A 20,584-nucleotide genomic window follows, 5' to 3' on the forward strand; every position below is an offset into this window, starting at 1 on the left:
ACAGATTAAGATACAGACAGATTAGATTTAAATTTTGTTAGTAGTAGTACCAGTTGCACCGCCCACAATCTCTCTGCTTTGCCTTAAGGTTGACTGGTAGAGAATGCTTTTGGCATTAAGTCCGCCTTTTGTACGATAAGTTTTCTTTTGTGCGATAAAGTTTAAATAAATAAATAATATCGTCATACTCGGCTCGATTCCAACTTTAAGATACGTCAGTTAATAGATCTAGAAAAGATATGGAACGTAATTTTGACACTTGTTTGACAAACAAGTGTCAAAATTACGTTTCTTCAAACAAATACGTCACTTTTGACACTTGTTTGACACTGACATATCTAATCCATATTGTTTCAATATCTAGTATTTGACGTTTCTCATTGTTCGAATACGGCAGACTATTATTGCACGTCATGTACGTGTCTGTACGTTCTTTGCTTCATGTTACATTATATGCAAGTATAACTTTTCCATCCAATAATATTTAACACTATTCGTAATTAAAATGTATTACATTTTAATGACTCGGGCATTCACCGTAATGACACTCAATAAATCATTCTCCACCGACATGTCGCATCCAAGGAAACTTCTAAGAACTAACCCATTAGCCGCGGGATAATCTCAACTCATCAGCCTTTAGTGGCTAACTTCACTTCACACACCCTTGGCTATACGAACTTGACCTAAATATGAACATAAATGTACCAACTCTAATCGAAACATGTTAACATGAGGCATGCCCATTATCCCAGTGGTTACATAATTCGCAGGAAAATTTACCTTATTCCGCGGGATTAAGGCCGATAAAGTGCAAGAACGGTAACAAGTCTGAAACTAGGGATAATTAATTTGAGAGTTTGGGCGCTTGGGCGAGTACGTGTCAGTGCTGAGTTTGGACATAATGCCAGCGCTTTATAATGTCATTGAAAGTGACATAATTTCTTTAACTTAAGTTATTTATTTTGAATGGATCACACAATTTTGAAGTACTTAATGGAAGAATTATGGAGAATATTCGAAGAGGTAAAATGCAAAATCGATATAGTGTCTTTGCCGTAATGTATTCCACAAGAATGATTGAGAAACTTATACACAGAGGCAGTCTGTATGTATAAATAAACTCAATTATTAATTCATTTCTCATATATACTACTGATGATCGCTCAGAGTATATGTGATTACAAAACAATTTATTTTTAAGTATTCGTACGAGAATTTAGTTGTAGTAGTTTACGAGTAACTTACACCGAAACCGGTATCTGTCTTGCAAAACAGAGTTTGTACACCGCAGCAAAACTAGTTTCGCGAGCTTCTCCTAACTAATAAAGCTAATTTACTAAGTCTTACTAGTTTCTAGGTCCCCGAGTTGGCCCGACGGATGTGTAAGGAATAAATAAGAAATATAAACAAGCCCTATTGGCTGCAGTAAATCAAGGGATAAGTGGCTCAGATTGATATCAAAATATATTACTAGTAAAAGAAACTCATGCTAGTAATTTGGTACATGCGGTAAATGAGTTATATGTCAAACTTAGTACCTACATATTGACTTTGATCTTGAAAGTTGGTAGAAATTTTTGGGTAAATATGTTACCTTCTTATCTATTACAGAGAGTAAATATTTAAGTACATAAGTAACTTAACGTATAATCAATAAGTGACGTTGTAGAACGAACAAGAAAGCGTAAGAAATCAATATATGTTCAATATCGTTTCAACGTGAAATGCAATCTAAACTAAGGCCCAAGGCGACACAATTTTAATTTAAAGAAAACAATATGAAAGAAAGTTAGCGTCTTCGCGTTGTTGAATATAACTATCACTCTTGTTATTCATTTGTTTTTTAGAATGCTTAACTAAAGAATACACTTTTTTTAAGAAAAGCGGTGTCTTGTTATTTAATTTTAGCTAAGCTTCCGACACAAGCTAAGTCACTTTGCGTGCCGAGATTCAAAGCAAAGTTGAAGCTCTAACGTGTTAAGTTGTCCCGTTGGTAAATCCAATTTAACTAATTAATGACTTTTAAATTTATACACCAGTACTTTTGTAACTTCAATGAAATTAGTTCGAGAAAACGGTGTTAAAAAGAAAAATTACTTTCTAGTGCAATAGAAATTTTGACATACATACAGCGCAAAAAGATGTAGGTATTTATACAGTTGTTTTTAATTCATTTATCACAAAAGAACTTAAATTGTATTTACATCGTTATATTCTGCCCAACTAAAGACAGTTTGTTGGCGGATAAAGCGCTCTCAATCATCTATATGTATAGTGTGCGGTTGGACAAAAACTCCTCGGGTAAAAACGCTGTTTAGTCTCACCCCGAAATCAAATATCTGTTCAGAATCGAAGGCCGTAGTATAAATGGGTTACATAGAATTTAGGAGCATAATATGTGTAGTGTTCACGTGCAGTACTGCAGCACACAAGTAATTGTTTAAGAACCTTACCCGCGATTTGTCTAACCCTACCTTAGTTTCATCGATACCAAACAGTCAATAAAGGAAGTGTCGGCCAGATTAATAGGTGTCTCGGGCGACCATAGGCCGGGCTCCTTCTTGGCTCAAAGATTAAGTTTGGAGGTTCAAAGGGGCAACGCCGCCAGCATTATAGGGTCCATTCCAGAAGCGGGCAGCTTAGGAGGGATATTTTAAGTTTAATATTTAGTTTCAGTTGTATGTTGTTGTAAAGCGCTGGTGGCCTAGCAGTGAGAGCGTGCGACTTGCAATCTGGAGGTCGCGGGTTCAAACCCCGGCTCGTACCAATGAGTTTTTCGGAACTTATGTACGAAATATCATTTTATATTTGCCAGTCGCTTTTCGGTGAAGGAAAACATCGTGAGGAAACCGGACTAATCCCAATAAGGCCTAGTTTACCCTCTGGGTTGGAAGGTCAGATGGCAGTCGCTTTCGTAAAAACTAGTGCCTACGTCAAATCATGGGATTAGTTGTCAAGCGGACCCCAGCCTCATGAGCCGTAGCGAAGTGCCGGGATAACGCGAGGAAGAAGAAGATTTAGTTTTAGTTGTTAGTTTTAGGTTTTGTGTAAGTATTGTTGTATATAGTTAGAGGCTTGTTATCGTAATTTTGCACTAATCACTTTTTGCAATTAGTGCTCAACACACATGCAGTTTATACCAAAATACTGCATTAATGTAACTAGTTACTTGGCTAGCCAAGCGCTCTACTTTATTAGTATGCCTCATTTAGAATGCTTAGCCACAGTGTTAGGGTTTTAAAACTAACAACGTAGTCCAGTGTTACGTTTGCACATGGCGCCGGTTGCGTAACGAGCCCGCTGGCGGTGATCCGATTTAAACCTTTATTTTATTGTTATATCAGTGGAGGGAACTGTCACACCAGTTTACAGATAACTAACTACAGGCAGCTAGAGGTATGGGCACTAGAGTTGAAGTCACGCACATAACAACAAAATCAAGTAAATAAAATCAACTATAGATTTTGAAATTAATTTTATTTTTTCGTACCGATATCGATAGCAAGTTGAACCGCTAACTGCAAGATAGACCAAAAAGTTTCTTCAATGTTTTTTTAGCTTAATATCTTGCGCTTACGTCACAGTCACTTGCTCATTCATTCAATAAAGTTTTCACCTCAATTCTCCTGCGGATATCTATATCTATACATCACCATACAAAATGGGTCCGAATAAACAGAAGTATTGCTCGTATCTGTATGATGTTATCAAGATAACCTGGTCCCCGAAACAGTAACTGAGTATGAATGATGAGATGAGTTTCTGCCAATACAACATGTTTATGTATACCAGTTTTTACAGACGTATTTTATAAATTATGTGATTTTTCCCCAGATATTTCCTAGTTATTAACTCCCGCTATACTCGTACCATGTTTGATATATCATAATATCATAAATACGTGACTTCCATAAGAAAGTAAATCAACAATATGGCTTGGGTTCTTAGTTTAAACCCCTTGACAATTGCAAAACTAGAGTTGTTAAAACTTAAAAAGCTAAATGAAAACTCTAAACTGCAAGTTGTAAAACACTATCTACAAAAGCCTCGGCCAAAACAACTTTGAATAACCATCGCCACAAGCAGCTGTTACAAATGAAAACCATTTCCACCCACATTTCAGAATGAAGTAGAAATGCTGAATCGGCGCTGCGGGGCAGATGTTATCTCGCATGTTGTTACAAATAGCGCTGGCTTCCGGCGGCATTGCGTGCTAGTTGCGCTAGTTAGGACTTAAACTAAACAGATAGGATGTAGGCACGCTAGATGTGTCTAGAGTACCTGTAGCTAATTTGTTAGCTTGAATAAAACATGCTAGTAGAAGCTGGATTGCAAATCTAGACAGAAAGACACTAAACAATTTATTTAGTTCATTTTGAGGTTCCTACCATGTAAAATAAGTAATGACTGCATGTTACTTCTTCACATTTTAACCGCTGAACCGATTTAAAGGAAATTTGGTGGTTATGGATATATTTTGAGGCTAGGAAGGACCTAAAATTTTTATCAATAATTATACTCATACTCATACTCATACTCATATATTTTATTGCGTTTCATGTGTACAGAGGATCTTATAATATAAATACAGTCTCAACATGAACCCTGCAAGGGTATAGCAACATAAACTAAAAAAAAACAAATTAAATATTAATAGCAGTATTAGGTATTTAGTATTTTTTCTAAATAACTAATACATCTAATTCTCACTTAAAAAATCCTGTATACAATAATATGCTTTATTAATTAAAAAACGCTTTAATTGCAATTTAAATTTATGTATATTTGTTTCCACCTGAATTGTCTTAGGAATTTTGTTAAATATATTGACACACATGGCAAACGGACCAGAGTGGATCATTTTCATGTTGGAGTTAGGGCGGGCTAATCTAGTATTGGGTCGTAAGTTAGATGGACGAGAGTACTGTGGGAAAAGCGAAATGTTGTTTTTAACGAAAGTGCTTACTTCTAAAATGTACATGGACGGTAGAGTTAAGATATTGTGTTTGATGAAGTATTCTTTACAACTTGTCATAATATCTATGTTAGCAATAGTTCTAAGACACCGTTTTTGCAGAATAAATAGCTTTGTTGTATCGGAACTGTTCCCCCATAGGACTATACCATACTGTAGCCATGCGTGTGCATATGCATAGTAGGCACATAACGCTGTTTTTACATCAGTACATTTTTTTAACTCGTAAAGAGCGTAGGTGAATCGACTTAACTTTACTGATATTGCATTTATGTGCTCTTTCCAATTGATTGTCGAATCAATGTGTACACCAAGTAGTGGAAATGCTTCTACGCAATCTAGTGTGGTGTTTTTGAATGAATACTCTATATTTATGCTACGTTTCTGGTAAGGTCTAAATTGCATAAGTTTTGTTTTATCATACTTAAGTATTAAATTATGATCATCTAACCAGGATGTAATTTTTATTAGGATTGAATCTAAGCTATTATTTAAATGGGATTCATTTTGGCAAGGTATTATTAAAGATAAGTCATCAGCGAAAAGAGTGCAGAATGAATTTATAGTTTTGGGTAAATCATTTATATATATTAAGAATAAAATACATCCGAGAACGCTACCTTGAGGAATTGAACGAGAAATATCAGTTTTTTCAGACTTAAATGTTTGTATGATACCTGTAATATAATTATGGTGTTCTACTTCTACAAATTGGGTGCGACCTGTTAAATATGAAATAAACCAATTGTGGGCTGTCCCTCTAATGCCTACTCCATATAATTTTTGCAATAAAATATCATAAAAAACACGATCATAAGCTTTGCTCATGTCTAGCAGCACACCAATAGCATAGTTTTTATCGTTAATTATGTTTAATATTTCGTTTATGTACTTGAACACGGCTGACGTTGTTGAACGACCTTTTCTGAAACCATTTTGAGATTCATTAAATATTTTAAACTTCTCACAAAAAGAATACAATCGTTTGGACATAGCAGACTCAAACATTTTTGAAAAAGTAGGTAGCAGGGCTATGGGTCGATAATTTGTACAGTCGTTTTGGTTTCCTTTTTTGTGAATAGGTTTTATAACGGCGGTCTTAAGCGAATCTGGAAATGTGCCCTCATTAAATGACTGATTAATAAGAAGCGTTAGCGGAGGCGTTAATTCCTCAGCACATTTTTTCACTAAATACGGTGGTAACTCGTCTTGGCCAAAGCTTTTTTTATTTTTTAGATCTTTAATTATTTTAAAAACTTCTTGTTGGGTGACAGGACTTAGATACATAGAGTTTTCTGATGGTGAGATAACAGGTCGCCCTCGCGGAGGCTCAGAGTAGCAACTCACTGCGCCTACAGAAGAAAAGAAATTATTAAACGAGTTTGCGACTTCTATAGGATTTCCTGTTAGTTTGTTATTAATGTTCAACTCAATATTATTTATATTCTTTTGTGTGAGTTTGTTAGTTTGTTCTTTAACTATATGCCACATTGTTTTTACTACATTATCTGTTTTGTACATACGTTTAATATTTTGAAGTTTTTTTGACGCTGTGACTGTGTTTTTCAATAACTTTTCATATAACTTGTAATTTTTATTTAGTATGTGGTTATCGGCTTGAGATGCTAGTACTTTTAAGAGTCGTTTGTGCCTACAAGATATTTTTATACCTTTTGTTAACCAGGTCTTTTTTGTAGTTGTTTTTATTTTTATACTAGTTTTTGGTATACATGAGTTAAGAATATCTGTTAGTATTTTATTTAATGCGTTATAATTTTCATTTATACTTTTATTTTTATTGATTATGTTACAAAGATTTATTTTATTTAATTCTGTTTTAAATCTTAGGATATTTTTGTCACTAAATTGCCTCTTTGATGTAATCCATGCATTTCGTGTATTTATTTTTTTGTTTGGTATATTAATTAACACTCCCATGTGGTCTGAAAAGCCATACTCATTTACATTTATGCTTAAGTTTTTACAAGAAAAATTTGTGAAAATCAAATCTATACAAGTAGCACTATTTTTTGTTATTCTGGTAGGTTTATCAACATGTTGTTTATAATTATAACTAGTCATTAAGTTAAGTAATCTTCTGGTGAGTATGGATTTATCAAACACATTTACATTAAAATCTCCTCCAATTATGGCATTCCTCTTGTTATACTTTTTTTGTATATGTTTTAAAAGGAGGTCCATTGACTCGAAAAATATATCAGGCTTTCGTTTTCTATCTGGCCAATATACATTTACTATAACAGTATTTAGTTCCGGTATTTCTATAGCACACACTTCAAATATCGACTCTATTGACAAATCTACAATATCCTTACACTCTATATAGTCTATATCATTTTTTAATAGCAAACAGACTCCCCCTCCTTCTTGATTTGATCTGCAGTAAACTGATGCTGGCTTGAACCCGTCGACGTGCAGGAGATCTAGTTTCGAAGGCGTTATCCATGTTTCTACGAGGCAAAGTATGTGTATATTTTTATCTTCTTCTAATGTTGTTTCAATCAAATGTCGTTTATTCTTCATACTGCGTATGTTTTGGTATAGAATATTTAAATTGTTACAAAAATTATATTGTATGGAATGTTTATTCACGAAATGTATGACTGTTATTGCTTGCTATTTCAGCATAGGTCTTTCTAGTAGTCGTGTTATGTTCTATAATCGTAGGTTCCTTACTAGTTTGACTCACATTAGCCTTACTTGATGTCTTAAAATAATTTGTTATTTTATTAATGGCGGGGCTGTCTTTTTTTTCTTTCGCGGAGTCTATTTTAGGGGTAATCTGCTTAGGTTCTGCAGTTTTTCTATTTTGCTTGGATGTCTGCGCCAACGATCCTTTAGACAGGTAGAGTTTCTCATAGTCGGATGTGTCGATTTTCTTGTTAATTGATTCAAGTCGGTATTTTGCCAGAATTTGACTATCATAATCTCTGATATTATTATTTAACCCAATGTAGCTGCAATTTGGAAAGAGTTTAGCTAACGTTGCCATCATTTCATTTAACTTGTTTTCATTCAAATGACGATTCTTTGCTACAGGTGTTATAATAACATTTGTTTTGCTTAGCTTTTTTAGCAGGACCGACAATTCAGCAAAGAACTTTGTCGGATTGTTCTCGTTGGAACCTACGCACAGTACAACCCAGTCGTTTTCGTTAAAGTCATTAGTGAATGATAGTGACTGTTGGGTTATGTAGTCGCACGTTGCATGGGTGTAAGTATATCCTGTTATTGTATATTTCTTTGGAGTCTTGTATTTGTCTCTGTGAAGCAACAGCGATGTCGGTAGGTTTCTTGCTTCTTGATCTCCTATAATTGTTATTCTGTTATGCTCTGGTTTTTGTTTATTCATTTAATATCTTAGATTAGGTTATTTATAACATGAATATAAAAGTAAAATACAAAAGCATATAAAAACAATAATAAATACATATAAACACATTATAAGAAACCTAACCTAGAGAGCCGCCTGCAGAGGGGCAGGGCCCAAGCTACCGGTGGTCAGGGCCGCAGAATGAGGAACTGCCGTGTCCAAAATTACCGCCTTCTGCATCTGCCCTTGATCCAACCACTCAACGAGAGTCTCTCTAGGTGGTAGTCGAGACTCTTCGTTATGAGACCGTTCGCTGACACGACTATCGGAACCCACGCAGACGAAGGAAAAAAGCGAGTATACTTAGGTATATGTGTATTTATGACCGACAGCATAATTTAATTACCTACTTACCAACATTTTCTAAATATTTTTCCTAAATTAAATGGGTTGTTTTACTGATCAAATACGTCCTATCATTCTTAGCCAATAATAGACAGCGTATCTATTTTGAATGTTGGCATTTCATTAAACGTAATAATTATCTCGTTTCAATTCACTGGAGTACAAAGTGCTCAATGATCTGAATGCTTCTAGCGATGTCAGAGATGTGTACCTATTCATCAAATAAACGATGTAATTTATCGTGACGTACGCTGCGTCTAAGACACGTTACATCTGGGTCGTTATATTTAATTGTGTCTTTGGGACACAAACTTTTTTGGTCGAGTTACTATTGTGACTTTCCTGTGACAGAACTAAGGACATGTACGCAAACTGGAAATTATTCATGCTACGTACTTTATTTATCACTTATTAATTACGTTAATATTTCTAACCGTTTTTGAGATGTAGTTTGTTAAACATTAGTGCGAAAATCCGTATGTTTCAATCCTGATAGAAAGTAGATCCTGTCGAATGACATGACATGTGTCAATTTAAAATGTAAATAACTTTTTAGGGTTGTCACTGTACGCTGTACGACAAAACTGAATAAAAAAACATCCTGGTAAACTTCCAATTTTTTGGAACTTTTTCACTAATCTAGCTTATCAAAATAATAAAACGGGCGACTACCTACATGTAAATATTCGAATAACAAATAGTTACTTTTACCGCAATATTCTTTAATGTATATTTTATCTTTATTTAATTAATAGGTAAAGTATACATTACCATACTAGAAATAATTTTAATTTAATATCAAATTATTCCGTAGCTAAATATTGAGCTTCTGTATTTTTTATAATGTATATATGTGTAACATATTGTATGTAATATATAATATATTCTCAAAAAACAAATCACTTAGCGAACAAACAGTATGTGTTATTGGTTCTTTATCTCTGGCCACTATTTCACTTCCTCCTTCTTTTATTTATGTTCTACGTCTACTTACTCGTTTGATTAAATGCCAGCCTCATTCCCCGTATCAAAGAGTCTCTTTACCCTGTATAAAGATTGCGGTTATCGAAGAAAATATCCGTTAAGGACACAAGGATATTGAGTTTCCATTTGCTTAGAAATGCAGTAATAGTACGTTTCGATGCTAGTGCGGAAGGTATGTCATTACTTCACGAGTACCGAGATATCTCTAGGCAAGACTCGGGACGAGTGAAGAATGACATTTCCGCACGTGTATCGAACGACGTTTTTTAATACAGTTGCGAAAAAATAAGAAAAACATTGTTAATCGTACACTAAACAAAAGTGGTAACAGTGACAGCTCGGTTAGACGTCGTCTTTAAGTATATTATATCTATGGGCGTTTGGCAGCTATTCCGTTCCATTCAGTCAACTTATTAAGAACGGAATTTTCAATATTGAATATTAAAAAATAAACGTGTTATAATGATGAAGAGGTAAGTAATTAAATATGAAATATGTAATATTTTTCGTATTCTTACATTAACGGTAGGTTTTTATGCTGATTACGACGTTTAAAGGAAACTAATATTAATACTCATCAATAAGTAGTCGTGAATTGGAACAAGTATAAATTTAAAAAAATTGGAAAAGTAAAAAGCACTAGTTCGAGATAACCAACTTTCCGCACGCTAAACAGCTACGTAAAGTAGCACTTTTTGAGCAACTGTATTAAAAAATATATTGTATTTAATAAGGAAAAAGAAAACCTCAAAATTGTAAAAAATATCAAGACACATAGAACATAAATATTTCAAAACGTAATAGGAACAGATTTTTTTATTTACGACCTAGTTCCTATTTTATTATTGCATGGCTCCCCGTTCGGAAAAAACGGCTCCAACAACCGTAATTATGGATTACAAATATTTCAAAGAACATCAAAGGGGAGAAAAACATTTTTTTCCTCAATAACAAAACCAAGCAAGAACCATACAGTAAATTTTACGCGAGGGAGCAATTTGAAAGCATACATCTTAACTCTTATAATTCGGTGGCGAATTGGGGCCCGAATCTCGGTGAAAAGTGTACCCGCACTAATTGAAATTCTCCCCCCTCGGCCGTGGCTATTTCGGGTGCAAAAAGTTACGAATTAGTAACACCTAGAGGTGGAGGTTGGCCTTGCATTTTGAAGTACTCGAATCACTTTCACGAGAAAGCCTAGAGGACTGTCTGGAGTCTTAAGTCCTTTGTAAGCCTTTCGAGACACAACTTAAAAGTATGCGAGTCTTATAACTTATAAGAAAAAACCCCATCATCTATTTGAGAGATCTTTCTAAATTAGAGTATGTATTGGTAAAGAGTCCTCGTCATACTTTGTGTATCTAACTAAATTATTACAGTATAAAAAAACGATTGTATTTTTTTTTTCTAAAAATTTATAGTAGGTACCTAGAGACATGTGTTTCTACTATACATTTCCAACAAGTTTAAAAGAAATCAAGTTTGACTTCTATAAACTGAGTTGAATTTTAAAGATGAGAAAGAAGCTCCGAATCTGTAGGTATCAACAGTACCTAGCTACAGTCGAGACTTGCAAATTACGCAGCTCACCTGAGATTTCTTTCAGAAAACAAAGCACCCTCGCTTCAAAGTGAAATCCCATTTACGATAATGGCAGAATTTTCTACGAAGTTCGATCACTTTGCTCTGTGCTCTCATTCTTAGTTGCGAAAGTATCGAAAGGGACGACAGCGCCGTGCTTAGTTCGAAATTCGAACTTGGACGTAACGTGCATGGGCGACGTCGTGAACAATTGACAGTCGGGACGTATCGGCCACAGGCGGCTTTTACGACGCGTTGCGCAGATCGAATTCAATTTATCTCTCAATATTCGTATTATGTACATTTAGGAGACTGACTCTGGACAGCTAACCACAAAGACGTGTTTAAATTGAATGCAACTAAAATATGCACAACAAAATACCTACTCCTCTGTCTCAATTACTTTCCAGCCATTTTATTAGATGTAGGCGTTGGCGTAAGCATTTTGCAAAATATAATCCCACGAAAAGTGAAACGCCCACGTCGGACGCTGGCCGGTTTTTAACGTCGGGCCTAGATTAAATATACAAAGCTGGGTCACGTGACCGGGGTAAGAAGCGCCGTTTGTGAGATTTGGAGGCCGTTTTAAAAGTTATGTAGGTATGTTTTTAGGTTAAGTTCAGAGGAGGAAATTAAAGTTGCGCGTGTTGTGAAACAGGTTTTTTTACTTAAATAACGTTAGCTAGCTTTGCTTTTAAATTGCAGTTAAAGTAGCTAAGCAGGCGAGGTTTCAAAATTCTAAATTATAGTAATCTGAACACATCTATTCAAAAGCTTTTTAAGGTGGTTTTGGTCACTTCTACTAACAAGGTACTTGTAGGTAATAAAGGAATAATATAAGATGTTAACATAAAACAGTGTTTCAATTAACACACGTATGGGATCAATTGAACTCTTCCACACTCTCTTTAATTCCCTATCATTACGAAACCATGAATGATACGGTCTTCAACCACATTTTACTTAAAAACTAAATAAATAACCTTTAATAATTCAGGCACATACCCTTCTAACTGTAAAATGAAATAGTTACAGACGGTTAAACATAAGTAAGTATTTAATTACACACGTTTGTGTAGTGGACTCGTTAGTCCACTAATATACCGAGATATAATTTCATTAAACATAAGGTGTTAGGTTAAACATAAAGTGTTTCAAACATCCCCGCCCTACCCTACCAACATAAATGTGTCATTTTCGATGTGACTGATTTGAAACTCTACTCTACCTGTTCCAAATAGGACGAATTAAATTATATTCATAATACGCTTAAATTTCATTTGCATTCCAGGCAGCGTATACCCTAATAAGTTTTAATTTGGAATGCAGCGGCGTGAATCTCTCGTGTGACTCAGTTTGCAATTAGGAAGGGCTATTTTGATTAACTCCAACGAGTTCGGATTTTCGAGATGTAGGCGTAGCAATAGTTATTTGTTCTACAAGGGGCCAAAGTTGTTGTTTAACTGCTCGTGCTAATATTGATATCCGAGCAAGCGAAAGTTTCCAAAATTGAACCACGAGCGTAGCGAGTGGTTCGAAAAATGGAATCTTGAGCGTTGCGAGGGTTTCAAAGCACGAGGGTTAAACAAAATTTGCCCCCGAGTGAAACACAAAATTTTTCACCACACGAACCTGAAGCAAATATTAAATGTAAAATATCAAACAAAATCAAATCCAAATGAATGTTATTAAATATTTATCATCCAAAATCATCATTTAAAAGTCATTTCTGCCAGCAAATAAAAGAAACCAACTCAAAATTTGCATTTGATTACTTTGTCGCACATGTGAATAAAATGCAACTTTGCTATCAGTTTTTGAAGTGCAAAGTAAGCCTTTCCGAGCTGGTGTGGTGAAAATTAAATTATAGTTCTAATTAAATTTTCCTGTATATTAACTAAAAATTGTTGGAATGTTAGTACAGGTGAACAACTAAGCGCTAACTTTCTAGTCAAGATTTAGACCATCTATTGCCACATAGGTCACGTGCAGAGTATTTATTTTATAGAATTGCATTTTATTAAATTATTATAAATTATTTAAAAACTGGACCACCTAAGATATGATAGATGTACTACACGATTTTTAAGAAGTCTTAACACATTCATTGCCACTAAGTGCTACAGGTTACGCTCGTAGCGCGTGGCCACGGTTACGCCGTACGGAGCGAGTAGTCGCTACAAACAGTGTACCCGACAGTCGGGTTCTTGGCGCTGAATATGTTAATAAGAAACTGATCAGACATTCTTCGACACAACTTCAGCTAAACTGCCGTATTCGAACTTCAAGATATTCACAAGAGACGACACGTACTAGATCCATTCTACATACGTTATAGTTTAGATATCAACTAGTTCTCTTTTGTAGCGCAATTCGGGCAACTAATGTCACTTTTACGTTAGATAGAGTAAGATATCTATTAGATGTGAATTGGATCTCTAAGTCATATCCTGTGGAAATCGTTCAAGAGTATCTCCAGAATCGCGCAAATGTCAAATTTGACAGGTTAGATCTTAAACATATCTTTATCGTATCGTATCTAATAGATGTCTATTTCAAAATCCGAATCGGGCCCAAAGTCCCTTCAGTTGTAGTTAGTTATTACTTAAATTCGCCGCTCACCGGAACCGTAACAGCACAACATACCGATCGAAAGCAATAAACGCCAACTACCCATTAAATTTAATTTTGAATCTTGGCATAAACGTGCTCATAACGGCGGAATGCGGGGGCAGCCGCGGCATGTCTGGCCTGTAGGCACATATGACCGCCAATTAGGCTTCGGAGCTATAAATTAGTCGAGCTTACAGGTAATGGAGATTTCTGCTCGATTTCGGGTTTACGGGATAAAAATATCCTCAATTATCTGACAAGTTTATGTTCTATATACTGCCCTGTTTTTTTATCTCATTTTTGGAAGTTAAAAAATTGATTTATTGACCCACAAAAAAAACATAATAATAACAGTACCTTCAGATCCACAGCGCAGGTTTCGTCACCATACAGATAGCTCATCCACCTCAGGTTTCGTCAAAATTAAATGTATACTTTCACATATGTCATCCGCAACACGCATCGTCGTTCGCTTTTGGAAGTACCTATATGATTATATTATATTATTATTTACACGGCTGCCGAAAACAAGGAGTGTATGGTTTTCAGGGTTCATGGTTGATTAAATACGTACGAATGTGTCTATCCTACGCGAAGTGGGAATCACCCTGAGACTATCGACGATCTGACGCAGAATCTTTGACTTCTTCGGTCACATAGCCAGAAGACAACACTGGTGGAGAAAATGCTGGTGATAGGAAAAAAAGAGGGATATCTAAGAGGAAGAAGTCCTATGCGATGGACTGATCAAATCAGTGACAACTCCGGCAAGAAAGTTTACGAGGCCATTCATACTGCTGAAGACCGAAACACGTGGAAAGCAATCGTTCGAAAAGTAATTTATAGAGGTCACGACCCTCAGCTATGAGGAATATGATTCAAGGAGGAGGATAGATTAGATACCCCCAACACAAGCTATTTTTGCTTACAGGGAGGCTCCATCCCTTAGCTTACATTTATCGAGTAACTTACAAAAATAAAGAATTTTGTATTTGTATTTGTATTTTGTAATTTTGTACCTCCATATTAATTGGATTCATTTTCCATCTAGCGTATAGGGCTCTTAGATTCTTCGGACACATAATGCGGTCGCCGCACCACTGCCTCGAACGTGACATCATACTGGAGCAAGTTGAAGGCAAGCGCGCTAGAGGAAGAGCCCCTGCAAGATGGTCGGATTCCATAAAACAAGCATGTGGTTTCATGTAGAGGGCAGCCCACATAGCCCTTGTTCGCGATAGTTGTTGGTCACGATCCTCGGTCAAGATCATGAGGGAATGATGAAGAAGAAGAAGAAGTCAATATATCGTGAGCTATCCTTTATGCTGCGAACGTGCATATATTCAATTCATTCCTTATCTAAAAAAAATACTCGTAAATCAAGCCGCTGTTAAAAAATGGGCAATAAAAATACAAATAAAAGAAATCAGATATGTCTAAGCACCAATTCATTAAAACAAATATATCTTTAAGAACGCGACAAATTGTCTGTATCCTGACAAAACTTTGTCTTTATCACGTGACTAAATAAAACGGCTCTGAGCCGCGCGACTGACAAACGATCGCATGTTATCTGCGAAGTGGGACCTTCATATTTGATGGGCTTAACTGAGCATTCCGGCTACAGTCCGTGTCTCTTTGAGACACATTTTATTCGTGAATTTATTATCAATCTGTTACACGCTAGCTCTTAAAACGTAGTCTGATATATTGAAGTCTAAAGTCTGTTAAGTTTACTTGCCGTGCTTTAAATAAACTAAACTTTACATAAGTCTGTAATAATTTATTGCTACAAGGGCTTTTAAAAAACTTTAACTGTATTTGTAATTACATGTTTTGATTTGTTTTAGCCTTTATTGATACATATTTATTATGTGTAGCATGTTTTATTCTATTTCTTCTATTTTTTTAAATTATTTCCAGCTTGTCCACTGACATACGCCTCCTCTAAAACCTTCCAGCGCTCTCTCTCCCGCGCTTCCCTACTCCAAGCTGGTCCAGCAACCTTCTTTATATCATTACATGTAGCTCTCTACAAATTATCTCCATTTATACTAAAGGTTTTCAACATTGCATGTTAATCTAGATTTTAATAGGTAGTACATTACGATACATGTGCGAAAAGTAGGAAATTCGCAACGAGTAGCGATAAATTATAACACGACCGAAGGGAGTGTTTTTAAGTCGACACGAGTTACGAATTACCTATTTTTGGCCCTTAAAATTTTTGATATATTCACGTATTGTCCTAAATCCCGCCCTAGGGCGGAACTGTACTGTAAAAACAATTACCAAATTCTGACATTTAGTTTTAAAATTACTAGGCCAATCATTTGTTTAAGAAACTACAAATTGTAAAAGCACATCGATAGCAATGCATAAAACGCAAAAACCTATGACCATAACTAAAGCAGAGCGGATCTAATAGACACCGAATATGCAGCAGTGATTCAAGCTCCGATATTACACTAGCAGCGTCCAATCTTCCGGCCGCAGTCCCGGGCACGTTCGAGCCCACAGTTCCAATGCAAACTTATAAAACGGGTATAATCGATTTAGGAAGATGATCTGCGGATATCATAGTTGGGCCATTGTCGAGCTCAAAGGAAAACTTGTAACCACTTTCCAGCGAACTTTGATAGCGCACTCGCTCGCTTTTTCTTGTAGTTTCTGATAACGAGCGAGCCATAAAAGTATCAAAGTTAAGCTAAGTTCAACGTTAAGTATTGAGATTTTATGAAAATGCCGAAATAAAGATTTTACGACGGTTTGTTAATAACGCTCGCTAGTTTGAATTAATTATGTAGTCTTGCTAATTGACTTGGCTCAACTAAGTAACTATGTGCGCCAGTGCTGGCGTAAAATGACTGGAAACATTTTGTAAGTAGGTAACGTTTTTGAGATTCTTGACTCAAAGTTTTATTAGCCACTGATAAATACTATTTAAAAAAAACCTCCTGAAGGTGCGTACTATACCGGGTGTGGCCTGTAACACGAGCAAATAATTAAAACATAGATTGTACTCCTCAAACGGTGACACTTTTGTTCAACAACTTTTAAAAATTATGTATGAAGTATTTAGACTCCCTATTTTTCATACAAAATAAATATTATCTTCAATGGACGCCATCGCCACGCCATTATCATTGTGATTGACGTTGCTTGTCACGCCTTAAACATAACAAAATTCGCAATACATTGCGTCTTAGAATAAACTAAGTGTATTAAAAATCAAACCACAAGTTATTTTTAAAAGTCACTGAACAAATGTTGGTCAGTATAAGTAGTACCGCCTACAGTTTAATTTTTTGTTCATATTATAGGCCACATCCGGTATTATGTTATTTTATATATATTTAATATACCTACCTATCGTCAGACGTATATGTTATTTACCTAACCTACCTCTACCGTCTTATTTTCAGCTATTTTCGTGTTTTTGATCGAGCTATTAACTAAAGTAATATCTACTTGTTATGTACTTCGATGCGACCGCCTACATTCCTGACTACTACACTTTCACTTATTCACCATATTTATTCATAGTATACCAAAACCTGTATGATATTGTAACATCCCACCTACATCGTTAAGTCGGCACATTAAAAGTTCATCAGTCATACGGGCGATATACGTCCGTCTGTCGCAGCATCGATCATTCGCGCCATTAGTATCACCCCGCATCACGCTACGTGGATATCGGCTGCCTATTATTACTAGGCATAAGCAAGGTAACGTCCTGGAAGCAGGTTCGAATTACAAATTAATGACGGTCTCGACTTATTTTGATCTATTGTCCGTGCATCTTGCTTGTTCTCGTATTCTGACTCGTATTAGTGATGTAAGAAACAAGAAAAGAAGAAGTAATTCGATCAATAACAGATTTAAAAGTGTGAATGCTTCGCTAGGCGTAGGTAAGGTTAAGTTAATGTAAGATTTGATGAAACTTAAGCGTTATTCATAAGCATCTTATTTATATTGCGTCCTAGAAAAAAATAAGTGTAGGTACTAAAATCAAACACAAGCTATTTTTAATAGTGAAGTTAGTGTTGGGCAGTTGAGGATCTACCACCTTATTATTATGGCTCCTGTTACATGCCACGTCCGGTATTGTATATATGGTTGCGAGCCCTTAAGGATCCACAGTGTTACCACGGTATTTGTCCTTAACCTGTCAATCTTTGTATAGGTATTTCTAATTTCCAGAATGCGCTTATGAGTTATGACACTCGCGGTTGCAAGCGTTCATACTCGTACGATTACTTATCGTGCGCGTGTTTGCTATAAAACAAAAAAAATATGTTGCTGTCGTTCCAAGAACAACCCAACAATTTATGAAGCAATGGATTATAGGCAGTAAAGTTTGCGAGCTGATAAATCGCACAACGCGGTTTACGTGTGCTCTAACTCGTTAGTGTTTATTGCACACTCTGTGTATAACTACTCGTGGCTATACACGGTAAATGCTACGGGCTAGGGTCTAATGGGTTTACCGTACCCTGGCACGGCACTACCCATTAGGTAAACCTACCAGGTATAATAGCGTGAATAGACTGGCTTTTAGCTCAGTGTTCTGAGAAAGACTTAGCTATTATGCAGCTAAATTCACTAGAATGAACGAAGATTTAATTCGCATTCTAATTATGAAAATGTAATCTCAAGTGGTTCTCTTTACATTAAAACTGTGCTCAATTTTGAAATGCAAACTATTCCATATAACGGGATGGCTGGGAAATTACAAATGGCGTCCCATCCAATGTTTGTGAAATGACGGCGGGTGGAATATTATCCAGCAGAATTGGACGGTAACGGATGGGAGGGAATGAGTTAGTGAGCGATGGAGACCTGGCATTCATTACCATAACTTAAAAAGCGCCCGTCTCGGCTAAACCAGTACCTACCTATACCTGCGATCCCGAAAACAGTATAACAACTACGCATAATCGGAGCGCTATACTGGTCAGTCTTAAGGGAGTATTATGCAAGGAATGGGAATGAAGGACCAGGCTGCCCGCAGATTTGGACAATCCAGTTGATAGATGCCGACCATCATTCATGACACTTATGAATGAAAGGAGAAAAGTAACGTAAGTTATGAGATTATGATTGAGCGTCCATTTCGTTTGTTAACGAACGTGTGTGAATTTTGCGCGACTCATGAAAACATAATGTGAAGTGTAGGTTAACACATTCAACACCAAGAACCCGACTGTCGGGTACACTGTTCGTAGCGACTACGCGCTACATACGGCGAAACCGTGGCTACGCGCTACGAGCGTAACCCGTAGCACTTAGTGGTAATGAATGTGTTAATAGAGTGTTGGCAGTCAAGGTTCTTTTTTTGCAAAAAGCTATTTATCGTTTTTATTTGATTTATACGGTAGAAAACATAGGTTGTAGGTTTGCAACCGTAACAAAATACGGATTATTAGGTCTTTGCTGATGTCATAGCTAACTAGGCAAGAACCCTAACAGTAAACCAACTTTACGATCTACCTACCCACAGCAAAATCCGTGTACCTTTTCTATTATCCTGGAATACATTTTCACCGAGAAAATTACAATATTATCAAAGAGACAGGCAAGCCGAAGGAAATCAGGGTTGAGACGGCTTCAATAAGGTGAGCCATAAAATCCTAAGAGCAAAAAAACATAAAATTTCCATCTTATCATACGCGGCGCGGATCAGGATCAGAAGCTCTCGTAAAGGAGTTTGTTCGTTTTATTGCCTTTACTGTCACTGAGCTTCGGCGCGTCTGCCTGCCACCACGTGGCTCGTGACCGGGCTCCACAGGCGAGCCCTGCCAATTTTACACCCTAGAAAAACGTGAGATCCTGGCTGGCGGCACTCGCTGTAACCGTTACCTCTACCTCCGGCTCCTCATCCAGGTCACACTCACAACACCTCGTCACGCCATCGATCCCGCACGGTAAACAAACGCGGGGGCGGCGCAGCCTGTTGCGCGCCCTCACTCACCGGGCAGCAAGGTCATCAGCGCCAAGGCCACCAGCAGAGGGGCCATGGCGGCGACGCGCGGGCATACCACACCCGCGCACCTGCGCTAGCACTCCGGCGCGCTCATGCGGCTCGTGACGCGGCCGGCCCGAGCGGCGCTCGGCGCGGGACTGGGCCGCCCCCGGGCGCCCCGCGACCCGCTGCGCAAGAACGTCTGCGCGCCGACCCGGCCCTGCCCCTTCAAAAAGGCCCTCGAATCTCTTTATGTTCCGATCATTCTGTCCTATAGTTTCTCTCGCGATTAGGAGACGTCGCGGAAGCGGTGATTGAGCAGGACATGCCCGGGCTAGTAGGGCGCGCCAAGGTCGCTGCAGCGGGCCGTCTGCGCGCCCTCGGAGGCCCTTGGCGTCTCGACCCGCGCCTTTCGCCAAATTGGATAAACACGTTCGTCGAACGGTTCGCCGAGCGCTCATCAGCCATTCGGGATTTCTATTAAAGTTTCAGATCGCTTGCTAAATTTTCGCGATGAAATGCAAACTTATGGGATATGTTAGTGAGATTCAATATATAAATTATTCTATAAAGCGAAACTGTATTTCTATTTGGGTGTCATGTAAATCTGGGGTGGATTACCATAGGGTGGAGGGAGCAGGCGGGCCAACGTGCGCCTGAATGATACAAAGATCCTTTCACGCATCTTTTGTCGACGTAAGATGAATGCCCTATTGTCCGA

General features: G+C 37.1%; 1 protein-coding gene across 8 annotated transcripts in view; it reads right to left on the minus strand.

Annotated features, from left to right (window-relative positions):
* Positions 1 to 20,096, minus strand: part of LOC134680316 (neuronal acetylcholine receptor subunit alpha-7) — a 183,181-nt gene extending 163,085 nt beyond the window's left edge. For 5 of the 8 annotated variants that reach the window (XM_063539430.1, XM_063539429.1, XM_063539426.1 and 2 more), the window contains exon 1: positions 19,873 to 20,095. In XM_063539430.1, the coding sequence (XP_063395500.1) occupies positions 19,873 to 19,918 (46 nt within the window). In that variant the 5' untranslated portion in view covers positions 19,919 to 20,095. Of the gene's footprint in view, positions 1 to 19,872 lie in introns of all 8 variants that reach the window. The other 3 variants (XM_063539423.1, XM_063539424.1, XM_063539431.1) reach the window with 2 other exon arrangements.
* Between the last annotated feature and the right edge of the window lie 488 nt (positions 20,097 to 20,584).

This window comes from Cydia fagiglandana, chromosome 3, assembly GCF_963556715.1.
Source record: "Cydia fagiglandana chromosome 3, ilCydFagi1.1, whole genome shotgun sequence".
Classification (NCBI taxonomy): Eukaryota; Metazoa; Arthropoda; class Insecta; order Lepidoptera; family Tortricidae; genus Cydia; species Cydia fagiglandana.